The sequence below is a fragment of the Balearica regulorum genome, chromosome 8 (genome assembly GCF_011004875.1).
Source record: "Balearica regulorum gibbericeps isolate bBalReg1 chromosome 8, bBalReg1.pri, whole genome shotgun sequence".
In the NCBI taxonomy this organism is placed as follows: domain Eukaryota; kingdom Metazoa; phylum Chordata; class Aves; order Gruiformes; family Gruidae; genus Balearica; species Balearica regulorum.
The window spans coordinates 29,857,379-29,876,773 of record NC_046191.1 but is presented as its reverse complement, the minus strand read 5'-3'; the positions used below and the strand labels follow the sequence as shown (position 1 = coordinate 29,876,773).

Below are 19,395 nucleotides of genomic sequence, written 5' to 3'. Positions count from 1 at the left end.
GGCAGCTACCCTGTAGACTGCCAGCCAGCTGGGCAACAGCTGTCTTCTCACATCTGGCTACGGCATTGCCTCTTTTTTCTGCGCCTGAAGTTTGTACCAGGACGCTGTCGTTGGTTTAGAATCTGTGTTTACGAAGTTGCGAATGTAAATAATTTATAGTAGACGCTTGGTTGGATATCTAGCTTCTAGGCGTGTTGTGGAGGTTGCTGCTTTTTTTCCAGCTAAATAAACCACTTGCAAGAACCTGGCTGGTTTCCTTGTAAGATTTCAGTGATACAATCTAAAATTAAGGAAGCAGAGTTTTTACCTACCTGAAAATCATAATTTCTAAAGGTATTTTGAAATAGATTCCATTCATTCTGGGTTACTTGTTAAAAACAACAAAATGGTGAACCAAAACCTGGGAGGACTTGTGTTGGTGACCTGCAGCAGTTCTTGCCTCCTCCTTCCCCTACCCGCACAGAAGCACTGTGTGTGCAGGCAATACCAACCTCATTTGCTACCTGAGTGGTCATTTTTTAAATTACTAGATTTAGGGAAATAATTTAATAACCAAATCTAATTTGGGCTAAAGCATTCATAAAGTGGAGAGCTGACCAGCTCATTCGTGATGGTTTAAAACAGTAGGTATAGCCTGCTATGAATTTTCTTAGGGTTGGTCGTTTTGCTTTTTGTTTGGGGTTTTTTTTTTTTTTAATATTAACTAGTGCATGAAGCTTCTTTCTTTCTGATTTTCTAGTATTTTAATTCGAGGCCCACTTTTTGGTTGATGAAATAAATACCAAGAGACATGCATACCATGGCGTGTGTACGTGCAATTTGCAGCTCAGAAGTTAAGGTGGAATAACGTGAATCCAAATGTTCCTCCTTTGTAAGCAGAGTTGGCTTCCTTCCTCTTCCTATAGCGAGAATACGCCCTAGGAAGAAATTTCTTTATCTGTACTTAAGCACTTAAAACTTTTCTCATATAGAATTTTATTTGCCACAAGATTGGACATGCAAATGCATGGTGAGTAATTAATTTATTGGAAGCTTTCAGTGAGTGATACAATTTGCAGCTGACCCAAGCAAAGCTTTCTGGTGTGAGGAAGGGAGTTGCCTTACGGAAGAACCTTTCCTTTGGAAAAATACCCCAATAAACATGAGGATGATGCATTAGAGGTGTAAAGGGAATCTTCGTCCTTGCATTTATAAGCTACGCAGCTTGATTTATTTGCCTTTTTTTTTTTAGCTGTAAAATTTGTCACTGTGTAAAAGATTGGGAAACTGCACAGAACTGTCAAGGGTATTAGGAAATTGTGATGGTTGAGTAGCCGGATGCAGCTGATGGGGGCTTTGGGAGCAGCTCCACGTTTTCATCATAGTGACCCACTTTTTTAGAATTCTGAGAGTGGTAATAAAAGTGGCCTCTTTTCTTCTTTTCCCTAATGTGCCACTGAGCCTAGAAGTATAAGCGGTTACTGTCTTCATAGACCTGGGAAGAAGAAAACTGTCTTTTAAATCTTGTTATTTTTTCAGAGCGCAGTTGTGGTGTTGTAAACCTCTTTGAGCCCTGTGTATGGGGCGTTTAGTTAGCAAGAGGCTAAGGCCAGGGTATGGAAAATGTTAAAAGTTTAGTGTATTCAAAATAGTGCTGACGTTAAACTTGTGATCACCTGTTTGGTCTGATTTGATGTGTTTGATGCCAATATTGAGTTTGACTTTTTTTTTTTATTTTACTAAAGAGATGGCTGAGTCCTTGTAATAAATAAAATTACCTTCTCTGTAGCTGAAGTGTTGAAACAACCTTAGATAAAACTGGTTTGTGGCAAACAGGAGGTGATTCAGAGAACTACACCTGTGCTGATCTCATAACAAAGCTAACTAATCTTTTTAAATTAAATGTCCCTTAAAATTCAGCATGATAAAGACTGAAGGATTTTATTAATTTTTTAATGATTATTTTTAGAGGGCACTGCTCTAAGCAAACTTTTACTGTCTGCTTTTTGGCACGGAAGCGAGTAAGCAGAGCTGCTCGGGATGCTGATCATTTGTTCATATACTACAGCTACAGAAAATGAGAAATTAAATGAAGAGTTGACAGATGCACTGAGAAATGAATGCTTGGGACAGCCCGGGAATGTAACTTGCATGTTATTTTTTCAACTTCAGGTTCTATTTTAGGTGTGCCAGCGTCTGAACTCTGTGCAATCTAGGAAGCGTGGCGAGAGGGGAGTACACCCAGATTGCTGCTGGTTTATCGCTTGGCTTTGCAAGTAAAAGCAAGAGCCTTTTGGGCTTACTGTGGGGTGGGTTTGGGTTTTTTATTCGCAGCAGGCAATTGCATAGGAAGATGAGGTCGGGAAGCTGCAATATTGATCAGACTATTCTTGGCAACCTTCTTCATGGCAACTTGGTGGAGCTTAGGGTAAATGGAATATTAGGGCTGTAGAATAAGAACAAAAGGAAGGTTAGTGCTGGCCCTTCTTGGCAGCAATAACTGGATGCCTTTTAAAAACAGCTTCTGTTGTCATGGAGCTTCTGAATCCAAGGCTGCTTTCTGGCACTGTGATTTTTCTCATGGCAAAACCCGTTGTCCTGTCCTAGCCTTGGGGTGGGAATAAATAAATAAAGGCAATAGCCTTGGCAGCACTTATCTATTATTGCAGCTAAGTGACTGAACTGCAGTGGGAACGGGACCCAAGGGAAACCTTTTCTTCACAGAGAACTCTGATTTTTAAAGCTGGCAGCCACCGTGGTCTGCAAAATATCTTTTATAAGAAGGTGTTTGACATTTGGAGAAGGATTTTGAATAGTTTATATAGAATTGCTTTCCTCTGAGTCAGCGATGTTTTGAGGTCGAGAAAGAGACCTGAATTCCTAATCTCAAGGTTTTTGGAAGGTCTTCCAGTAGTGGTTTGTTTATGTTTTAAAGCCCATTTTCTTCTTCTAAACTTCAGATGTAGGCAAACAGTTTAACGCACTTACTTATCGTTTCATGAAGTGGTCAGTAATGTACAAAGCAAGATATTTGTTAATTTGTTTGGCCTTGATCATGTTGGTTTAACGCTACGTTGCTTTGCTGAGCTTTGTCCTATCTTAAAAGGTGATCTTTTGATTGCATAGAAATATTCATGCTTGACTTTATGGACAAAAGGTATACTCCACTTCCTGATGAGTTTGGGGGTTTTTTGTTTTGGTTTGGTTTTTTAATTCTTGGATAGTTCCAGTGACTGAAGTTTAAAAACTTGCTCGGTTTTACTTTTGCTTTGTGGACATACTGAAACCCAGAAACAAGTGATGATAGAGGTCATTCGGTGTTTCTGAAGCAGGAAAGCAGTGAGCCTCTGTGTTTTTATTTCTATGTGACTTGTTTTTAAAGGCAGCAAAGGATGATTACCCCATGTCAGAAAGCATCTATAGGTAGGCTCTCCTGCTAGAGATGGGTAAACTCTTTGGGCTGAAGAATTTGCCCTTCAGGTCCTTCCTTTAGAGTCAGCTCTGTTTTGATACTGCCTGGTTACTGTTATTTGAAAAGTTTCGGGCAGCTAGTGAATCAAATCTCTGCATATTAAGTATTGCATAGTAATTTCTATTGCTTCACCCGCCTGTTTGTGTTTTGTCTGCTGTTGGGTCAAGGATTAGGGCTCTGGCAGGCAAGTTCAGATCGGCCTTACTGGTGTAGTGCCCCAGGGAAAGATGTGGCAACTGCTGTGACTCTGCTGTTAGAAATTACCAGCCCCAAAGCAGAGTTATTTTCTGTCCTTCTGGTGTTTTAGGCTGCCCGCAAAGAGGGATCTATGTGTGTCGAGGCACACGCAGTTCCGCAAAGCCCGCGTTGGGCGAGCGACCTCGAGCAGGGGGGGTAATAACACCTCGGGGCTGCTGCGGCTTTTCTTCAGCAAAAGGGAGTTGGAGCCCTGTGATTTTGGGGTTTCTTTGCACAAGGGAGGGAGCCCTCGTCCTTGGGAGTAGCTGCAGATCTGCCAAGTATAATCGTCGGATAAGAAAGGGACCCCAGGAGCCAAAACTTGGAGTTTGGAACAGCCTTCGGAGCCCTTGTGAATTCTTTTCTGCAAACCCTGGGATGGTGGAGTTGTAAACACCAGTCATCTGTACAGGACGGTTTTGGGTTTTGTTTTATTTTTCGCTGTTTTACTCTTTAAAGCATCGTCCAACTCCAAAAGACGACAGACTTCTTCCAACGTTGCCCCTGCAGGCTTGCGTTGTGTTATTTGCTCTTTCTATACGACCCCCCTAAACCATTAATAGAGTGTCTCTAGGTTTATGGTGTTTAATATCAGTGCCACAAACATAAAAATCAGGAAATTCTAAATGTTAAAAGTTTATATTAAATATATATTCAATATACTTTGAGGTTGTTTTCACCTAGAAATTAATGCTAAAAGAAACATTTTTTTATGACAGTCCGGCGTGTTTATCTGCTAGTGAGTGAAACTTTTCTGTAGACACTCGCCATCTCAATTTAATAACATGTATTTCAAAATCTATTTCTTGACCTTATCAAGACACTAATAAAATTTTTATTTTTCCTCTTTGTAGTAACACTAACCTTTTTTAAGTCTGTAAGACTGCGTGAGAACTCAGAAACTGTAACTATGGGGGGGTATGAAGAGTCTGCTTTATTTCAGCATTAGGAATGTTTGGGACAGATGATTGACAGTGCTAAAATTTGTAATTATAGTGTGGCTTCGTTAATTTTTACTCATTAAACTAATTTCTTACTTATTAGAAAATTCATTCTGCCTTTGAAATTCTGTACTTCTGGAGATGCTGTACTATATTCCTTATAACAGCAAATTGACTGAATTGCTGCTTTAATTGCAAAATTTGACTTGAGTTACAGAATTGTACTTCGCTCTTCCAAAAGAGTTAGCATAGTCCCAGAGCAGCAGGGAAGAAGTGTGGCTCTGATCACGATCACCGTAATTTAGGCTTCTTCCTTTAAACTTTGCTTCTGAGAGAGACATTTTATTTTCTGGGAAGGAAGAAGGTAGTTGCCACGCAGTTCCCCGTTCACTCGCTGGGCAGATTTTAGTTTGCTGTGGTGCTGCGTTTGTATTTGAAGGATTATAGGGATGAGAAGGTGGGAACGATGGCTGAAGCCAGCGACTCCTCCTGGAAGGTCAGATGAAGCCTTCAGTTAAAAGCTTGGCACTTTTCTTCTAAATACAACTGTTTGCTAAGCTGGCATGAACATTTTTCATGGTCAGCTTTGTTCTTCAAGAGCCAGACCAGTGCCTGTGGTAGGTTGAGAACGTGTATACCAGTCCCAGCAGAAAGCATGCTGCAGTGGTGGGAGCGCTGGAGAAGCTCTGGGGGAAACGACTGGCAGGAACGACTGGGCATGACATGAACATTCGGCACTGATGGTACTTGGCTTTCTGCCACCCTAAACCCCAGGAAGAAAACCCAAACCTCCATCATAAACCCCGATCTTTGTTAAAGAGGTTTGCTCTCACTGAAGTTTGTCTTGGAGAACTTGCCGGTGCCAGAGACTGGAGAGCGCAACAACTTCTGGGGGGATAAATACGAGAATTTCACCCTGACATAGAGCAATGGCAGCGTGTTGAGGGTGGTTATACTGCTACTTAATCTGCTTTTGTTTCGGTTGGAAGATCTTTCCTTGATGTGGCTCGCCGCCTGGTTGCAGAAGCGATGTGGGAGGGAGGAGGGAGCCATCCCTGCGGCGGCTCTCTGGCTTTGTGCTGGGTTGACGCGGCAGCGGGGAGATGGCTTCAGGCTGCTGGAGGCAGCAGGGTGGGCAGGTAGGGATTGGGTCTTGGGCTTCCCTTTCCACCGGTGTGCAGCTTTAGGGTGGGTGACTTTGTGATGAAAGGTGAGATGCCTTTTAAAAAAAGATTCCTGTAGGTATAAAGAGCAGTCTTGACCCAGGATGGCCCTGCGGGCACAGTCGCACAAGCTGGGTTGGGAAGTGGAAATGAAGCATGTGGGATCTGCAGTAGCACTTGAAGGATCAAAAAAGATGACGGGAACTTTGGTCGAGGTGCAGTTCTGCTTATGTGGGTTTTTCGCCTCTCTGTCTTGGTGCAATTCCTTTGACATCCAAATATGTGTTCCCTCAGAGCCCTTTGGACTTGCTTGTTCTTCTTTCTCTGCATGACAAAGAGGGTGGATTTACTCTGAAGAAGTATTTCCATGGCAGCCACTTAGGAAATTGTCCCTGTGTTCTTCCATTACAACTTTTCTTTTTCTATTTTGTTTTATAGACACAGATGAGGACACAGTGAAAAGGTGTTTTGCCACGTTTGAAGAGAAGTTCTTCCAGACCTGTGAGAAAGAACTTGCCAAAATCAACATTTTCTATTCAGGTAAAGTGCTTATTTGTATATATTTGTGGAAAATACAGCAACACAAAAAGAATCTGAAGCTTCCAAACTTTCAGAATAACCACAGTGGTCATGTAGGTCTACCGTCACGTAATTATAGAGCAGGTTTATACGGGGAAACTCCTCTGGTTTAATCACAGATGTGGAGCTAAACCATGGTATTTGAACGGAGGGAGAATGAAGGGCAGGTGATTTCATTGCTTTGCAGTAGCATCCTGCTGAACTTTTTGAAGATGTTCTTACTCTTAAGTGGTAGCTTACACATAGGGCACAGTTTCTCAGCTTATCCATGGTGACAGTCTCCTGTGTGTGTTTTTGGCATGCTAAGCTCCCCTAGCTGGTGTTTCCTGAGCTTGTGCAGGAATAGCTGTCACGGACTTGCCCGTGTACCGTAACTTGACCATCTTGATGTGTCCAACAAGTTTTTAAACACTCGACTCTTACTTAAACTCTTGCAACTTTCTGCGGTAGATCAGCCAGTAGCAATTTGTCATTGACCATGTATAAAATCCTTGTTTAGTAAATTGAGCAAAAAATGTAATGGTGGTAAGAGTAGGGATTCCTAGGGGTTGTATGTCAAAGTGCTATTGTTTGTTGTTTTCCCTGAGAAAGTTTGCTTTCCCACCCTGTGTTTTGAAAATAAACTTTAGAACGGGATAATCAGAAATTCACCCTATAATATTGCTACAAAAGGCTTAGTCACAGTGTGCTCCAGTTCCACCCACCATTACATTTCAGCTGGTTTTCAGCCTCTTTCGGTAAGGTTTAAAATGGCTTTTCAACTAGAAAAGCATTTAAATATGGATACAATGATGCATTGACTTCTGCTATACTTTCTCATAACATGCTGATTTATTAACGTGGTGCTATAAACAAGCAGCACAATACGGTAGCCTTTTCTATTTCTGATTTTAATCTGGTAACAAAAACAAAGCTGAACTGTGCAAAAAATATTTTAATAACTGTCAGGCGATGACTTTATTGCTAGCAGAATCCGGGTTGTGAACATGGGAAGAGCTGAAAGCATAATAGATGCAATAGCCGTGCACAGCAGCTTGCTTCTCTACAGCTTCCATCTAGGGAAGAAAACCTCTCCTGGGCTGGCTGTGCCTCCCTGGAGGAGCTGGGTTTTGCTCTAGCCAGGGTGGGTGTCAGGACAAGGGGCAATCCATAGGTAGAAGCGATATATTTTATTAAATCGGCTGAGGTTTACACTCTATAGGTGTTTTTCTACGTGCAATTCATATGTACCTAACTCAGAACGGTTGTTCTCAGTTTTGTTTCCCTGTGAGATCTCCTGTTTCTATCCCAGATCTGAGCTTTTTGCGCTCAGAAACTTGTCTTACTTTTCTAGTTATATCAGATCCTGTGTATTACGAGCTAGACTCTATGGAGGAAGCTCTGTCAATTTAGATGCACAATACAGATTATAATTTTCCCTAATGAGGACCTGCTAGCACACGTGCACCCACATAGACGCGCCCATTCCAGCATTGTTTAAAATGGCATTAATAATAGAGGGTAGGGGGGTTTTTTCAACTTGCTGTCATTTCAAAAAGTTATAGGAGAGAATACATGTAATTTGAAAATCTCTTGTGATAAGATTAAAGTCTTTTATTTGCAGAAGAGTGACGTGACTTTAATAGCATGGAAACCCTTTATTAGGGTTATTACTGTTAAACTGCATCAAGAAATGTTCCATCAGCGGTTCCTCTTCTCAATCATGTCAGAAATATGTCACATTGGACCCTATTGTAACTCCAGGCGTGTTTTGGCTTGGATTATGACCTGGTACATCCTGTTTAATATCGGCTTATTATATGACTTATGACACACTTGTCTTTACGACATTAAATATTGTCCACTTGCAAGAAAGCTCAGCTTTCTGTTGATCTCCGCTTAATTTCCTCGTTGCCTTTCCCTTCACTGAGGGATGCTCGGTGAGCGCTGCCGGAGCTTGCCGCAGCATGGACAACCCCATCTCCTGGGGATGGGCTGCTCCCGGACCCCGGAGAGCTCGGGGTTGGAATGCCTGCTGCAAAAAATGCCTTTGCCTTTCGCTGCATGCTCAGTTTGTCGGCTCTCATCAAACACGGCCTTAATTCCCTGGACCATTATCCCAGCTCGGTAGGGAAGGCAAACTGCCATTAACTAAATCTGATTTGATAAACAGTTTGTCATTATTTGGACTACACTTAAGAAAATCTATGCTCAATTGAAAGAAAAAAGAGCAGCAGTACGATTTTCAGATGCTTCCAGTAGAGGAATGCCTGTCCAAGTGCTAAAGTTTTATTTGTGGCCAGTTTTGGTTTATGTTTGAGATTTTCTAGAGAGGAGTTTTGTTATATTTTAAATTAGCATCATCAGCATCTGCTTGGGCTACTGTTTAGCTAGTAACGTTTTTGTGGTTATTATTTGTAGAAAGCCACGGCTTTAACTTGATAAGGGAAATATTGAACATAATACGTACGAGTAGGAAAAGGAAGGAGCGCTAAAAGAGCCTGCCTTAAATGCTCTGAGCCGGGTAGGTCCAGTCTGGTGAAACAGGTTTTAATCCCAACCATGACCATGCAAACTGGATCTTGGGGGGAAATTGTACTAGCTTCTTGGTGTGAGAGGTTGGTGAGGTTTTTTTCATCATCTTGACATGTGAATTTTTCTTTAAACTTGGAAAATATCAAAGCCAACTTGGAATTGCATAGTTGAGGTGATAACTTTAGAGTGTGGGTTTTAGTCAGGATCTAGATGGATTTTTTGGGCACAGCTGCTTCTTTCTTGCAAGCATTGCTGTTGAAGTCTACCTCTGGTCTTGGATTTCTCCTTCGTCTTTGCCATGAGATTTACACTCGAGCTGAGGCCTCAGTGGGCAGCAGGTCACGCAAAATGTTGCAATACAAGAGTGGTCCCAGTTTTGAAGTGCATGTTGATTTTTTTTTTTTTCTAACTCTTGAGTGGCATATGTTTTTAAAAAGTCAGTTTTTGGAGTGCTAAATTAGTGGTAGTGGTGAATGTCTTTTCAAATATTGCAAACAGACAGGAAAATTGCAGCAGCAGGTTTTATAACTATTTCAAAGCATTATCTTTAAATATTGTGGGTTTAGGCTGATGGGTTTTAAGATTTTTCTGGACATAGGGACAATGGAACAGCACTTTCAATTGAAAGATGTAAATTTAAATTCGTTCATATTTAATCATTTGCTCCAAAAGAAAGCTCAGTGTGATGGTTTCGCATAACGTTTTGAATATAGAGTGTGAACCTGGGAGTTTTATTTATATGAAGGCTTTTGATTCTGACAGCCACTCTAACAAGTATCTGTTACTTCTTCCCGTGAGAGTTCCCAAAGCGGGGAGAGATTATTGGTTTTGCAGTCTGACCTTGCGTGTGTTAAATATTACGTGGTTGTAGGCTGTGGGCAGATACTTCTCACTGCGGGCTGCCTTGCTCCTGTTCGGCAGAGTCCTTGCAGCTGTAGAAGTTGTCAGAGTTGTCCTTTCCTGTCTTTTTAAAACCTCTTCCGTTAATAAACTTTATAATTGAGAAAGTTATAGAAAGTTTCAGGGTCTTCTATACTTGATTTTTGTATATTGATTCCCATTATCTGTTCGGAAAGGCATTTTCCTTCTGGAAAAGAGCTCATGCAGAGCACTGTAAAAATATTTATAGAGGAGTTTTGTTCTTAGAATGAACCTGAATTGAGTAAGACTGAGGAAGAGTCATAAGAGTAAATCTTACTTCAGAGAAGTGGGGTGAGCAACTGAGAATTATCATCAAGTTGTTCTATAAGATACTAATGAAGATAATTAAATTGACAGCTAGGAGGCTGTCGGGCAGAGCTTTGGGTTGTGGTTTCTGGTGCGGTGGTCCCAGCCGTCTGCTCCGACACCACGAACCTGCTCGACGTCTTCCTGGCCAACGCCAGCGCCTGTGATCTGCGACTGAAGTTGTAGAGGGCGGAAAAAAAGCCTGGAAGGAACTAGTTGTACAGAACAAAGAGAAAGATAACGGTGTTGCTGATTTTAGCATTAAAAGATTGGTATTTAGCCAAAAAGATTATTTTTCTGAAAGTCCGTAAAGCACCATGTTTAAAGAAACACCTTTTTCATACTTGAGACGTGAGGAAGAGAGACTGACTCATTCCGAAAACACATCCAAATGATATTTAAATTCAAGTCGACTGTCTCTCTAATCAGTAAATAACGAGGCAATGCTTCTAACCCGTGTGAGCCTACGCTGAGGAGAAGAGGGATAAATTATTCCAGCGGATCATGTACAGCAGCGAGTAGTGTTGTAACTCCTGATCAAAGCAGAGGCTGTGTTTGTCTGTCACCGGGAGCTTGGCAGAGGGGTTGCGTTGCTCTCTGAGCTCCAAAATTCAGCGTCACATTTTGAAGTATGGGGTTGTTTTTCTTTGATTTCCTTACTGTCACGTAGAAAGATAGTAAACATGTAGTTGGTAGTGGGTGCGCAGATACGAAAGGTGCTTTGCTTACTAACTGTCAAGTTTCAGAATATTGTCTAACTGGGTTTCTGTAATGCTTTTTGTGCATTTGCTCTGTTTGAGAAAGGAGAGCAGCTTTCGTTTGCGCACAAACTAGATGTGTGGTCACTGCTTTGGTATTTGGATGAGACCCTATCTGCCTGGCTGCGTCCCCGTGCTGGTTTATAGCCCCTCGCTTCGCTGCTTCCATCCCTAACAGGTATTCGTACGGCCCTGGAATGAGCATCCTCTGGAAATCAGATCTGGGTGGAAGTCGAGAAGTCTGCGTTCGTGTTTAATGCTGCTGAAGGGACAGCCCCTTGATTTTGACTGTATTAATTAAGACCTATCTGACATGACGGGGGGTTTTTTTGGTGTTTTTTTTTTGAGAAAGTGTATGTTTTACATAGGAGTCATGAAAACCTTTAACGAGAAGGAGCTTCATAAAAGAGAAATATGCAGAGTTGTTGAATTTAATGCTTAGTGGGGGAACGCTTAGCGTGGTAGTTTATTCAAGGAATAAACTTTTTACAATGCTTTTTACAAGCTCGGTAGGCAAGTTACTATCCCCTCGCCTGACTTTTCCCTTTCCTTGCTAACAGAAAAGCTTGCAGAAGCTCAGCGCAGGTTTACTACTCTTCGGACTGAGTTACAGTCAACTTTGGATGCACAGAAAGAAGCCAGCGGGGCTTCCACGCTGCAGCGGCGCAGAAAGCCGGTCTTCCACCTGTCCCATGAAGAGCGTGTCCAGCATAGGAATATCAAAGATCTGAAATTGGCCTTCAGCGAGCTCTACCTCAGCCTCATCTTACTGCAGAACTATCAGGTACCCGCCAAAGGAGGTGGTTTTACAAAGCCCTGCGTGTAAATGTCTCTCTGCTTTGTGTATCCTTGAGTTGCCTCATTCAAGCCGGTTTTTGATTTCTTTCTTATTTTGGGCTCCCTAAACATTTTTAAAGAAAAGGCAGGTGCCTGGCAGCTGGCAGCGTACGTCTTGTTGCTTTTTGTTGAGCTAGAAGTGCTAAGCTGGCCTGCAGAAGGACCTTCCTCCTCCTCCTCTTCTGGGCTGGCATCCTTGGCCCGGGCATGGCCAGGACACGGAGGCGCTTTGGGGTCTCCTCCTTCTGTAGGGTGTTCTTCTGTGCAGGGCTGGAGCTGGCAAGTTGGGGAAGAAGCTCTTTTATCTAATATTTGTAGTGAAACTTGAAATGCTAATGTGCTGTTTTCTTTTGGCGTTACCATGGCAGTGACTGTGACCTTGCTATATCAGAATTTCTTGTTAAAACATCCATTAAAAAAAAAAAATGTTTTTAATTCTGTAGGATACAGGCTCGTTTGCCTTGAAGTATGAAAAAAACCAAATCTTTAGTTGTACTTGGATTTCAGGAGTGAAAGGGCATGGTAAATATTGCAGACGCTGATTTTGTTCCAAAAATCTTGAAACAAAAATCTGAAACTGTTAAGATCTCTTTTTTGCTGGGCTAGCTCTTTCAGTATTAAATACTCTGAAATACTTTTAAATGCCTTATTGTGGGGGGTTTTAGCTTGTTAAATAAGAAAGTTTGAACATAAATTCACTACATCTGTATTTAGATCTTTACTGACGTTTACTAAACAAAATTCACCATAAGAGTGAATTGAATACCACTCTGCTCTATGGACAAAACGTAATTCTTCCAAAATTCTGAGTGATTGTACCTCTCCAAAAACAATGTTCTGTCCTTGAGCGCATACGCTGCCAACACTTACTCGCTCCAGATGCCTCAAGTGGAATTTCCTTGCTTTAATACTGGGTTTCCGGGTTGGAAAATCTTGGTCCAACTTGTATTAGAACCAGCCCCAGACTGCCGTCAAGGGAAGCTCTCGGGGATGTGTTCAGATCGCCTCTTACGAATGTTATAACTACTTATTTTCACTGGTTGAACAGACACCTCTCTGGGAGTCCTGAACACAGGTTTTATGTTGCAGAAACTATTTCTGGGTTTCTCAATAAAGCCTTTTAACTACTAGAGATAGCTTCTAGTTCAAAATCCTGGGAAAGGTGGAGTATCCTTTACTTTTCAAGTATGGAGCGAAGCAGGATTACCCACTGTCGTTTCTTCACTCTTTTTAAGAAAAGAAAGCTTTTACTCTTGGTTACAAAAATCCCTTCTGAGGCTCGATGAAGAATTTAGAGGATGACATAGGTCATTGCTTTGAAAAATCTTCCTATGCTGCATCAGTGAAGAAAGGCATCTTGCACCCTTATATTTTTGCTTTTTGCTACCACGAGTCCAGGTCCATTGTAAGTATACTAAATATTGATATAAAACCCATCTGGACTTGATAGCTTTTGCAGTTTCCAAAAATTAGTTCAAACTGGTTTTGAAGGGGAGGACAAGGAGTACAAGTACTAGAACAAACATAAAACCAAATCCCAGAATACTACTGTTATTCACGTCTGAGCTTAGGATGTAAGAACTAGGAATATTCAAGTTCTTGCCGTTTGAGAGGGAAAACAGTAACCTGGTTCGAAGATGATCTAGCCAAGGCCTTCGTGTAGGAGATAACGTGAAGTCACCAGTGGCATTAGAAATATCAAACTACGGCTTTGGTGCAATGCTGGAGTCTTGAGTTGGGTTACGAAGAAAGGGAAATCCACGTGAAGCGAATTCCTCAGCCTGTTAGGACTGAAGCAAGAGCAAAAGTTGCATGTGTTCTTTGCTAAGGTGCGCAAACCAAACATCAAGTGAAACTGTAACTTGTCTCCTGGGCGACTGTAACTTGTTTAACTTACCAGTGATTAAACTTCTGATAAAATTAATTTGTTGTTAACGGTGATATATAACTCTAGAGTGTGTACATATATAAATAAATCTATTTATTTCAATTAGAAACAAACAAATCTTGACAAATTAAGTATATAGTACACTTAGAACAAACAAATCTTGATAAATGAAGTATATACTTACATGTACTATATATAATACAGTACACTGATGGGGCAAATAATGGAGGCCTGGAGAAAGCTCCTTGCCAAATAAAAGCATCGCAAATCGCAAGACTAGCGAAACGGCTGACTGCGTAGACGATGTTTGATTGTTTTGTTCCGCCGTTTCAGAAGTACCACCGTAACCCACAGTGGTTTTACCATGCGCTTTGCGCTTGCAGGATGTTAGTGGCCAGAGGGTGAAACACCGCCGGAGAGGTTTTGGGGTGTCTGGTGTAACCACGACTGCCCTCCACACCAGAGTTAGGCTGTGATTGCACACGTGGCAGATAAAGTGATGTTACTTCAGGCTACAGAAAAGTCTCTGACCAAAATGATCATTTCGCTGCATCTTTTTTTCATTTCAAATGTATGAAATAGCGATCTGCTCTCCCTGGGGTGGAATGCTGGCTTTTCTAATAGAAAGTAATTAAAGTCTCTTCTCTGCAATAATGCAGATCGTTAATGCATTGGCTTCCTGCTCCTGTCTCCCTAGCCTCATTTCCCCACCTGTATGGTAGGGGTCTGATATTAAATCACTCTAAGCATAATTAGATTGAAAATAATTTCAGTGAGTAGTTGGTGCCTCTCCCCAGGGCATTGGATTTTGCTGTTTACTCTGTTTTTCTTTCCAAGCTACTTTCTAAGCTTTTTTAGAAGTGAATCTTGCCACAGTCTGTCTGCCTTCCTGCTGTTGCTCGAATGAATCGTTGAGTCTTTCGAGCGGCGTTTTCTGCGTAATGAAATGCAGGATTTCAAATGCATCTCGTCAAGCAGTTGCGCGCGTGATGCAGCGTGGTGAGCTTTGCTTATCTTAGTTACTGTGCGTTAGAGGAGCGTTGGGTCAGGGCTCGCACAGAACTTGGAAATCAGCCATTATTTCTTGTTTTCATGCAGCGCCGTGTGCTCATCTCGACAGACTAGAGTTACATCTCCCACATCTGCAAGCCCAAACTAGTTTTGCAGTCATGGTACAATGTACTCCGTGGAAGAGGATGCTCTTATGGGGATGCACTTGTCTGGGTTTAATCTGCGGCATTTAAAACTTTCATACAAGGATTTCCCTTCTATAACGCTTTTGTCTGGAGAACTTAATTTGAAACCAATGTAAAGTTTAAAGAAGGTAGAAGTCGGTAGCGGTAATGACTGTGGGAGTTGGGACAAACCACAGTCTTTCTGCAGCTCTGTATGTTTAAGAGCTCGTTACAGCTACCGCTAATCCAGAGACCAGTTGCTGTGTTGCGGTACCTGGGACGTACACAGTAAGGTGTACCCAGACAGAAGGGAGCGTGTCTTGAAATAACTTCAGGCCGTACAAGTTTTGAATATGTCCAGAGGTTATTTGTCTTTGGTGAGGGTTCATCAGGAATGTCATCGCTTCCTGTATCGAGGAGGAAAGTGGCGGTGATTTGGCTTTTCAGGGATTATGAGGTTTAGGTAGTTTCCTGCAAATAAGTTACCTCTCTTTATGCCCTTGAGTCCCACGTTTTTTCTGTTATTCCCAAGGGAGAAGTATTACTTCTAATAAAGTAATAACTCAAAACCTCCCTGGCAATAGATGCAATAGTTTTGATTCTTCTTATTAACCACTCTTTTTTGCTAGCACTAGAAATACAACCATTCGACTTTCTTGGGGGCTGAGTGAGGTTAAACACCGGTAACTGTTTTCCTTCGTCTGCAGAACCTGAACTTCACCGGCTTCCGCAAGATCTTAAAGAAGCATGACAAGAACCTGGAGACGACGCGGGGGGCAGAATGGCGGGTGGCCGAGGTGGAGGTGGCACCCTTCTACACCTGCAAGAAGATCAACCAGCTTATCTCCGAAACAGAGGTAAAGATGCTACTCTGGCCACTGCTCCTCTTTTAACTAGAAAACAATGTTTTCTTGTTCGCTACTGATTCCTATAATGTTTTGCTCTTTGTATAGCTTGTATTCACCACCAAGACAATTATTAATTGATTTTTGACATGCCACGGATTTCTGGCACTGCATATATAAATTTGGGTATGTTCTTTTCAGCTGGTAACTTTTCACTCTGAGAAGCTCACGCAGGTTTAGCTTGTATTGTGTAATAACGTGATGCAGTGCGGTGAGCTTTTCGTATCTTTGTTACCGCGTATTAGGAGAATATTGGGCCAGGGCTCAAATGTAACTTGGAAATCATCTGCTTTTTTCTTTTAATGCCTTACCATGTGCTTATCATTTGAATGAACCTCTGTGATGTATATCTTTATCTCCTTAGGAAGTGGTGACCAATGAGTTAGAAGATGGAGACAGACAGAAGGCTATGAAACGTTTGCGTGTTCCACCCTTAGGAGCAGCTCAGGTGAGAGATTGAGTTATGTAGTGAAGCTGCTTCTCCAGCTTCTCAAGGTGCCAAATGAGATTCAACATTTGAACAAAGTAGTGAAAATAATTGATGTGAGCATGCTCCGCAAATTGTGAGGGGGACATGGTCACATAATCTGCTTTAGTTCCGGAAGACTTGGAAATAGCTTGCTTACTATTCCTAATGCATGCAGACAAGGTAATGAAGGGATGAGATAAATTGTAAAAGGAAATTTGTGCTAATAATAACATATGCTTAGTGTTTGTGTGGTCTGGAATATTTTTCAAAGGGCGTTGAGATGCCCAGGCTCTCTTTCAACACAGCAACAACATAGGCAAGAACATTATGCGGCATTTTCAGTTTAAAAAGCCTCCCTTGAAGAGCAAGAGTGCAATCAGAGATGAGAACATTGCACCCTTGATTTTAAGTTTACTCTCCAGATTAATCTGACTTTGCTGACAACCTGTTTACCCCACCTTAATGCCATCGTTGCTTTGTTCACAGCCTGTACCAGCCTGGACTACATTCAGGGTTGGATTGTTCTGTGGGTTGTTCATTGCACTGAACGTCACTGTCATACTTTCAGGTGGGTATCCTCGGCCAGACCCGGCTGCCATGCCTCGGTTTGGATACGTTCTCGTCGTTTGGCGAGGGCCTGGATCGGAATTGGGTCGGTCGGGATGTTCTGGGTTAAATCCGTCTGAGTCAGGTCACGCTGCCGTGAGTTATTAGTTCTGCTCAGTAACAGGCTGCGGGTTTTCTCATGTTATATACACAGACTTTGAACATATTATGGTTTGTTCTCCTGGTTTCCTCCTTACTCTTGGAGGGACATTCTGGTGCAACATCATGTATAAAGACAGATTTCTGTTACTGTTCTGTGAACGCACGGCCCTCGCCTGCCTTGAGAGAGGTGCTCCTAAAACTTTTGTGTGGTACTGGCTCCCTACAGAGAATGAGAGCAGATACCATGCCGCTCAGGACATTTTCACGTAGAAATTTGTAGGATTTCAATGCCTGGTGCCTATTAACAGAATTAATTGAATTTTTCTTGTTGGCAGATTTTGGCAAGGTTGTTGAAAAGCCGCAATAAATTATTGCGTATCTCAGGCCTTGGTTTTATTCTGCTTTGTACCTTCTGAGTTTGGACTCAGATTAGAGTAAAAGCCATGTTAGTACTGCAGATCCAGATACAGCGCTTAATCACAAGCGGCTTTACTAATTGTGTGTGTGATTTCAGCAGGGTTGTAACTTGCTTAAGGAGTACAAAGAAAAAGGCTTAACAAATCAACATACGAGCTCTTGCGTTAGGGAAAGCCCATGTCTGTGTTTTTCACTTAAAAGAATTTTTAATCAGATGTTTCTGTAATTGGATCCAATCATCTCTTGGGATAAAATTTCTCAGAGAAGCTGTTTGCACTGCTTCTCTTTTGGTCTTGCTGCGGTAGAGGCAGAAAGTTGACCTGTCTGTGTGAAGGGTCCATTTAATGTGTAGAAGCTGTTCTTTATTCCTTGTATCTTTTTTTTTTTTTTTTTCCCCTGTAACTTACACATTTGATCTCTGTGTGAGATGCAAATCCGATGGAAGCCAGTTGTGTTTGCATTATCTCTCAGTATTAAGAATGAAAAAGTGGCACGGTTGTGAGAATGAATTCATCAGAATGATTATATCTCTAAAGCAGATGTTACTAACTAGCGCGAGTAATAGGTGTGTTTGTATCAGCAGACATGATCCGATACCTGTGCGTTACTTCAGGTGTTGGGCAAAAACTGTATTCTAACTGCAAAGCGTTTGGGTTTGATTGGATGTTACTTTGCTAACCTCTCTGCTACTTCTGCCAAATTGTTTTTAGGATTTGATTGACTAAGCTAGGTTTTTAGCATTGTATATGCAGAATATGTGCAACAGCTTTAAAACATGACTTCCAGTAGTAAACCGCTTCTGTATCGCCTGACTTTAAAAGTAGAACGACAACATTTTTAGAGATGAGTTCACGATAACTTGGAGTCCGTTAAAGGCTGCTACAGGTGGGTCCCAGGAGAGTGTCACCCTAAGGAGTATGAATTTGGAGGCCGCACTGGTTCTCTGTCAGCTTTCCTAGGTGCCAAGCTGGTCTGTTACTGAGGTTAAACGTTCATGGAAACGGGCACGTGTTTTATTAAGCAGAAACCTGTAAGATTTCACGCAAGGGTTCCACACTGCAGTTATGGTCCTCGACCACCCTGAGAGTCCAGGAATAAGATTAATGGGCATTAGCTATGGAAGTCATATGCTATACTGTGATATTCAACTGCCTTCACCTCGGGATAAACCTTTGCCTGAGTATTCTGTCTTGAGTAGCACACAGCATGTCTGTCCTAGTCTGGTCATTTCTTATTCGATATTTTTGGGGCTACTCTGTCCTGTTTGGAAACACTTCCCTTGGTTTTGTCTGCAGGCATTTCAGATTAAAATTTGAAATGGGTGCTTTTGCAATTCCATATTTAAGATTAATTTCTTTCAGCTTCTTCAGGGTGTCCGTCATTTCTGTCTGAAATTTGACTCTCTTTTGCCTGAATCCCATATTCTCTTTAAGTTTTAAATTCAAAGCAACAGTTCTTGAGTCATTGTTCCTTGCACAATTTTCCTCCATAACTTCACATGATGCTGAACTCATGAAACTTCTTAGAGATATGCTTTCTTTGAATAAAAGTTTGAAAAACTCGGGGCTATAATTTAGACGTATAGCTATAGCATTAGCTGTGATCTGGGGTTTGTGAGAAGAAATTCTCAGCATTGATTCTGGAAAACTGCCTGTTCTTTTTCCCCCTCTTAAAAAGCATATTGGGTGAGCAACTGAAAGTGAGGATTCAAACAACTGTATTTTATTTGTGCTTTTCTCATCAAACCAGGGGATGGTATTTTGCAAAGGGACGTGTGTTAGAGAAAACTGCTTCTGCATAAAGCTGTTCATTGTTTGAAATGAAGCAAATCTGTTTCCAAAACCCTGAAAACCGAACAAAGGCAGCAACAGGCTTTCCAGCATTGCTGCCTTATGTTGGGTTTTCTGTTTGGGTGCGGCTGGAAATTATATTGCTAGTTATGAATATGTATTACATTACAGTTGTATTGAGTTCAGTGATTAGGCGCAGTTTAGCATTGTTTTAAATGCTGCAAATGGTGCCGCTTGGTTTTGCGGGGAGCTGAAGTATTTGTATCTATCTGTTGGGATTTCATCTCCATTAAACCAGAATATTTAAGTGCATGTAGTCACGATTTATGCTAGTGT

General features: G+C 41.7%; 1 protein-coding gene across 1 annotated transcript in view; it reads left to right on the top strand.

Moving 5' to 3' along the window:
* The window catches only part of XPR1 (xenotropic and polytropic retrovirus receptor 1), a 110,651-nt gene that overhangs the window by 63,600 nt on the left and 27,656 nt on the right, over window positions 1-19,395 (top strand). Inside the window, exons 3-7 of the mRNA XM_075760368.1 lie at window positions 6,231-6,332; window positions 11,431-11,654; window positions 15,478-15,627; window positions 16,040-16,123; window positions 16,631-16,712. Of these exons, the coding sequence (XP_075616483.1) occupies window positions 6,231-6,332; window positions 11,431-11,654; window positions 15,478-15,627; window positions 16,040-16,123; window positions 16,631-16,712 (642 nt within the window). The remainder of the gene's footprint in view (window positions 1-6,230; window positions 6,333-11,430; window positions 11,655-15,477; window positions 15,628-16,039; window positions 16,124-16,630; window positions 16,713-19,395) is intronic.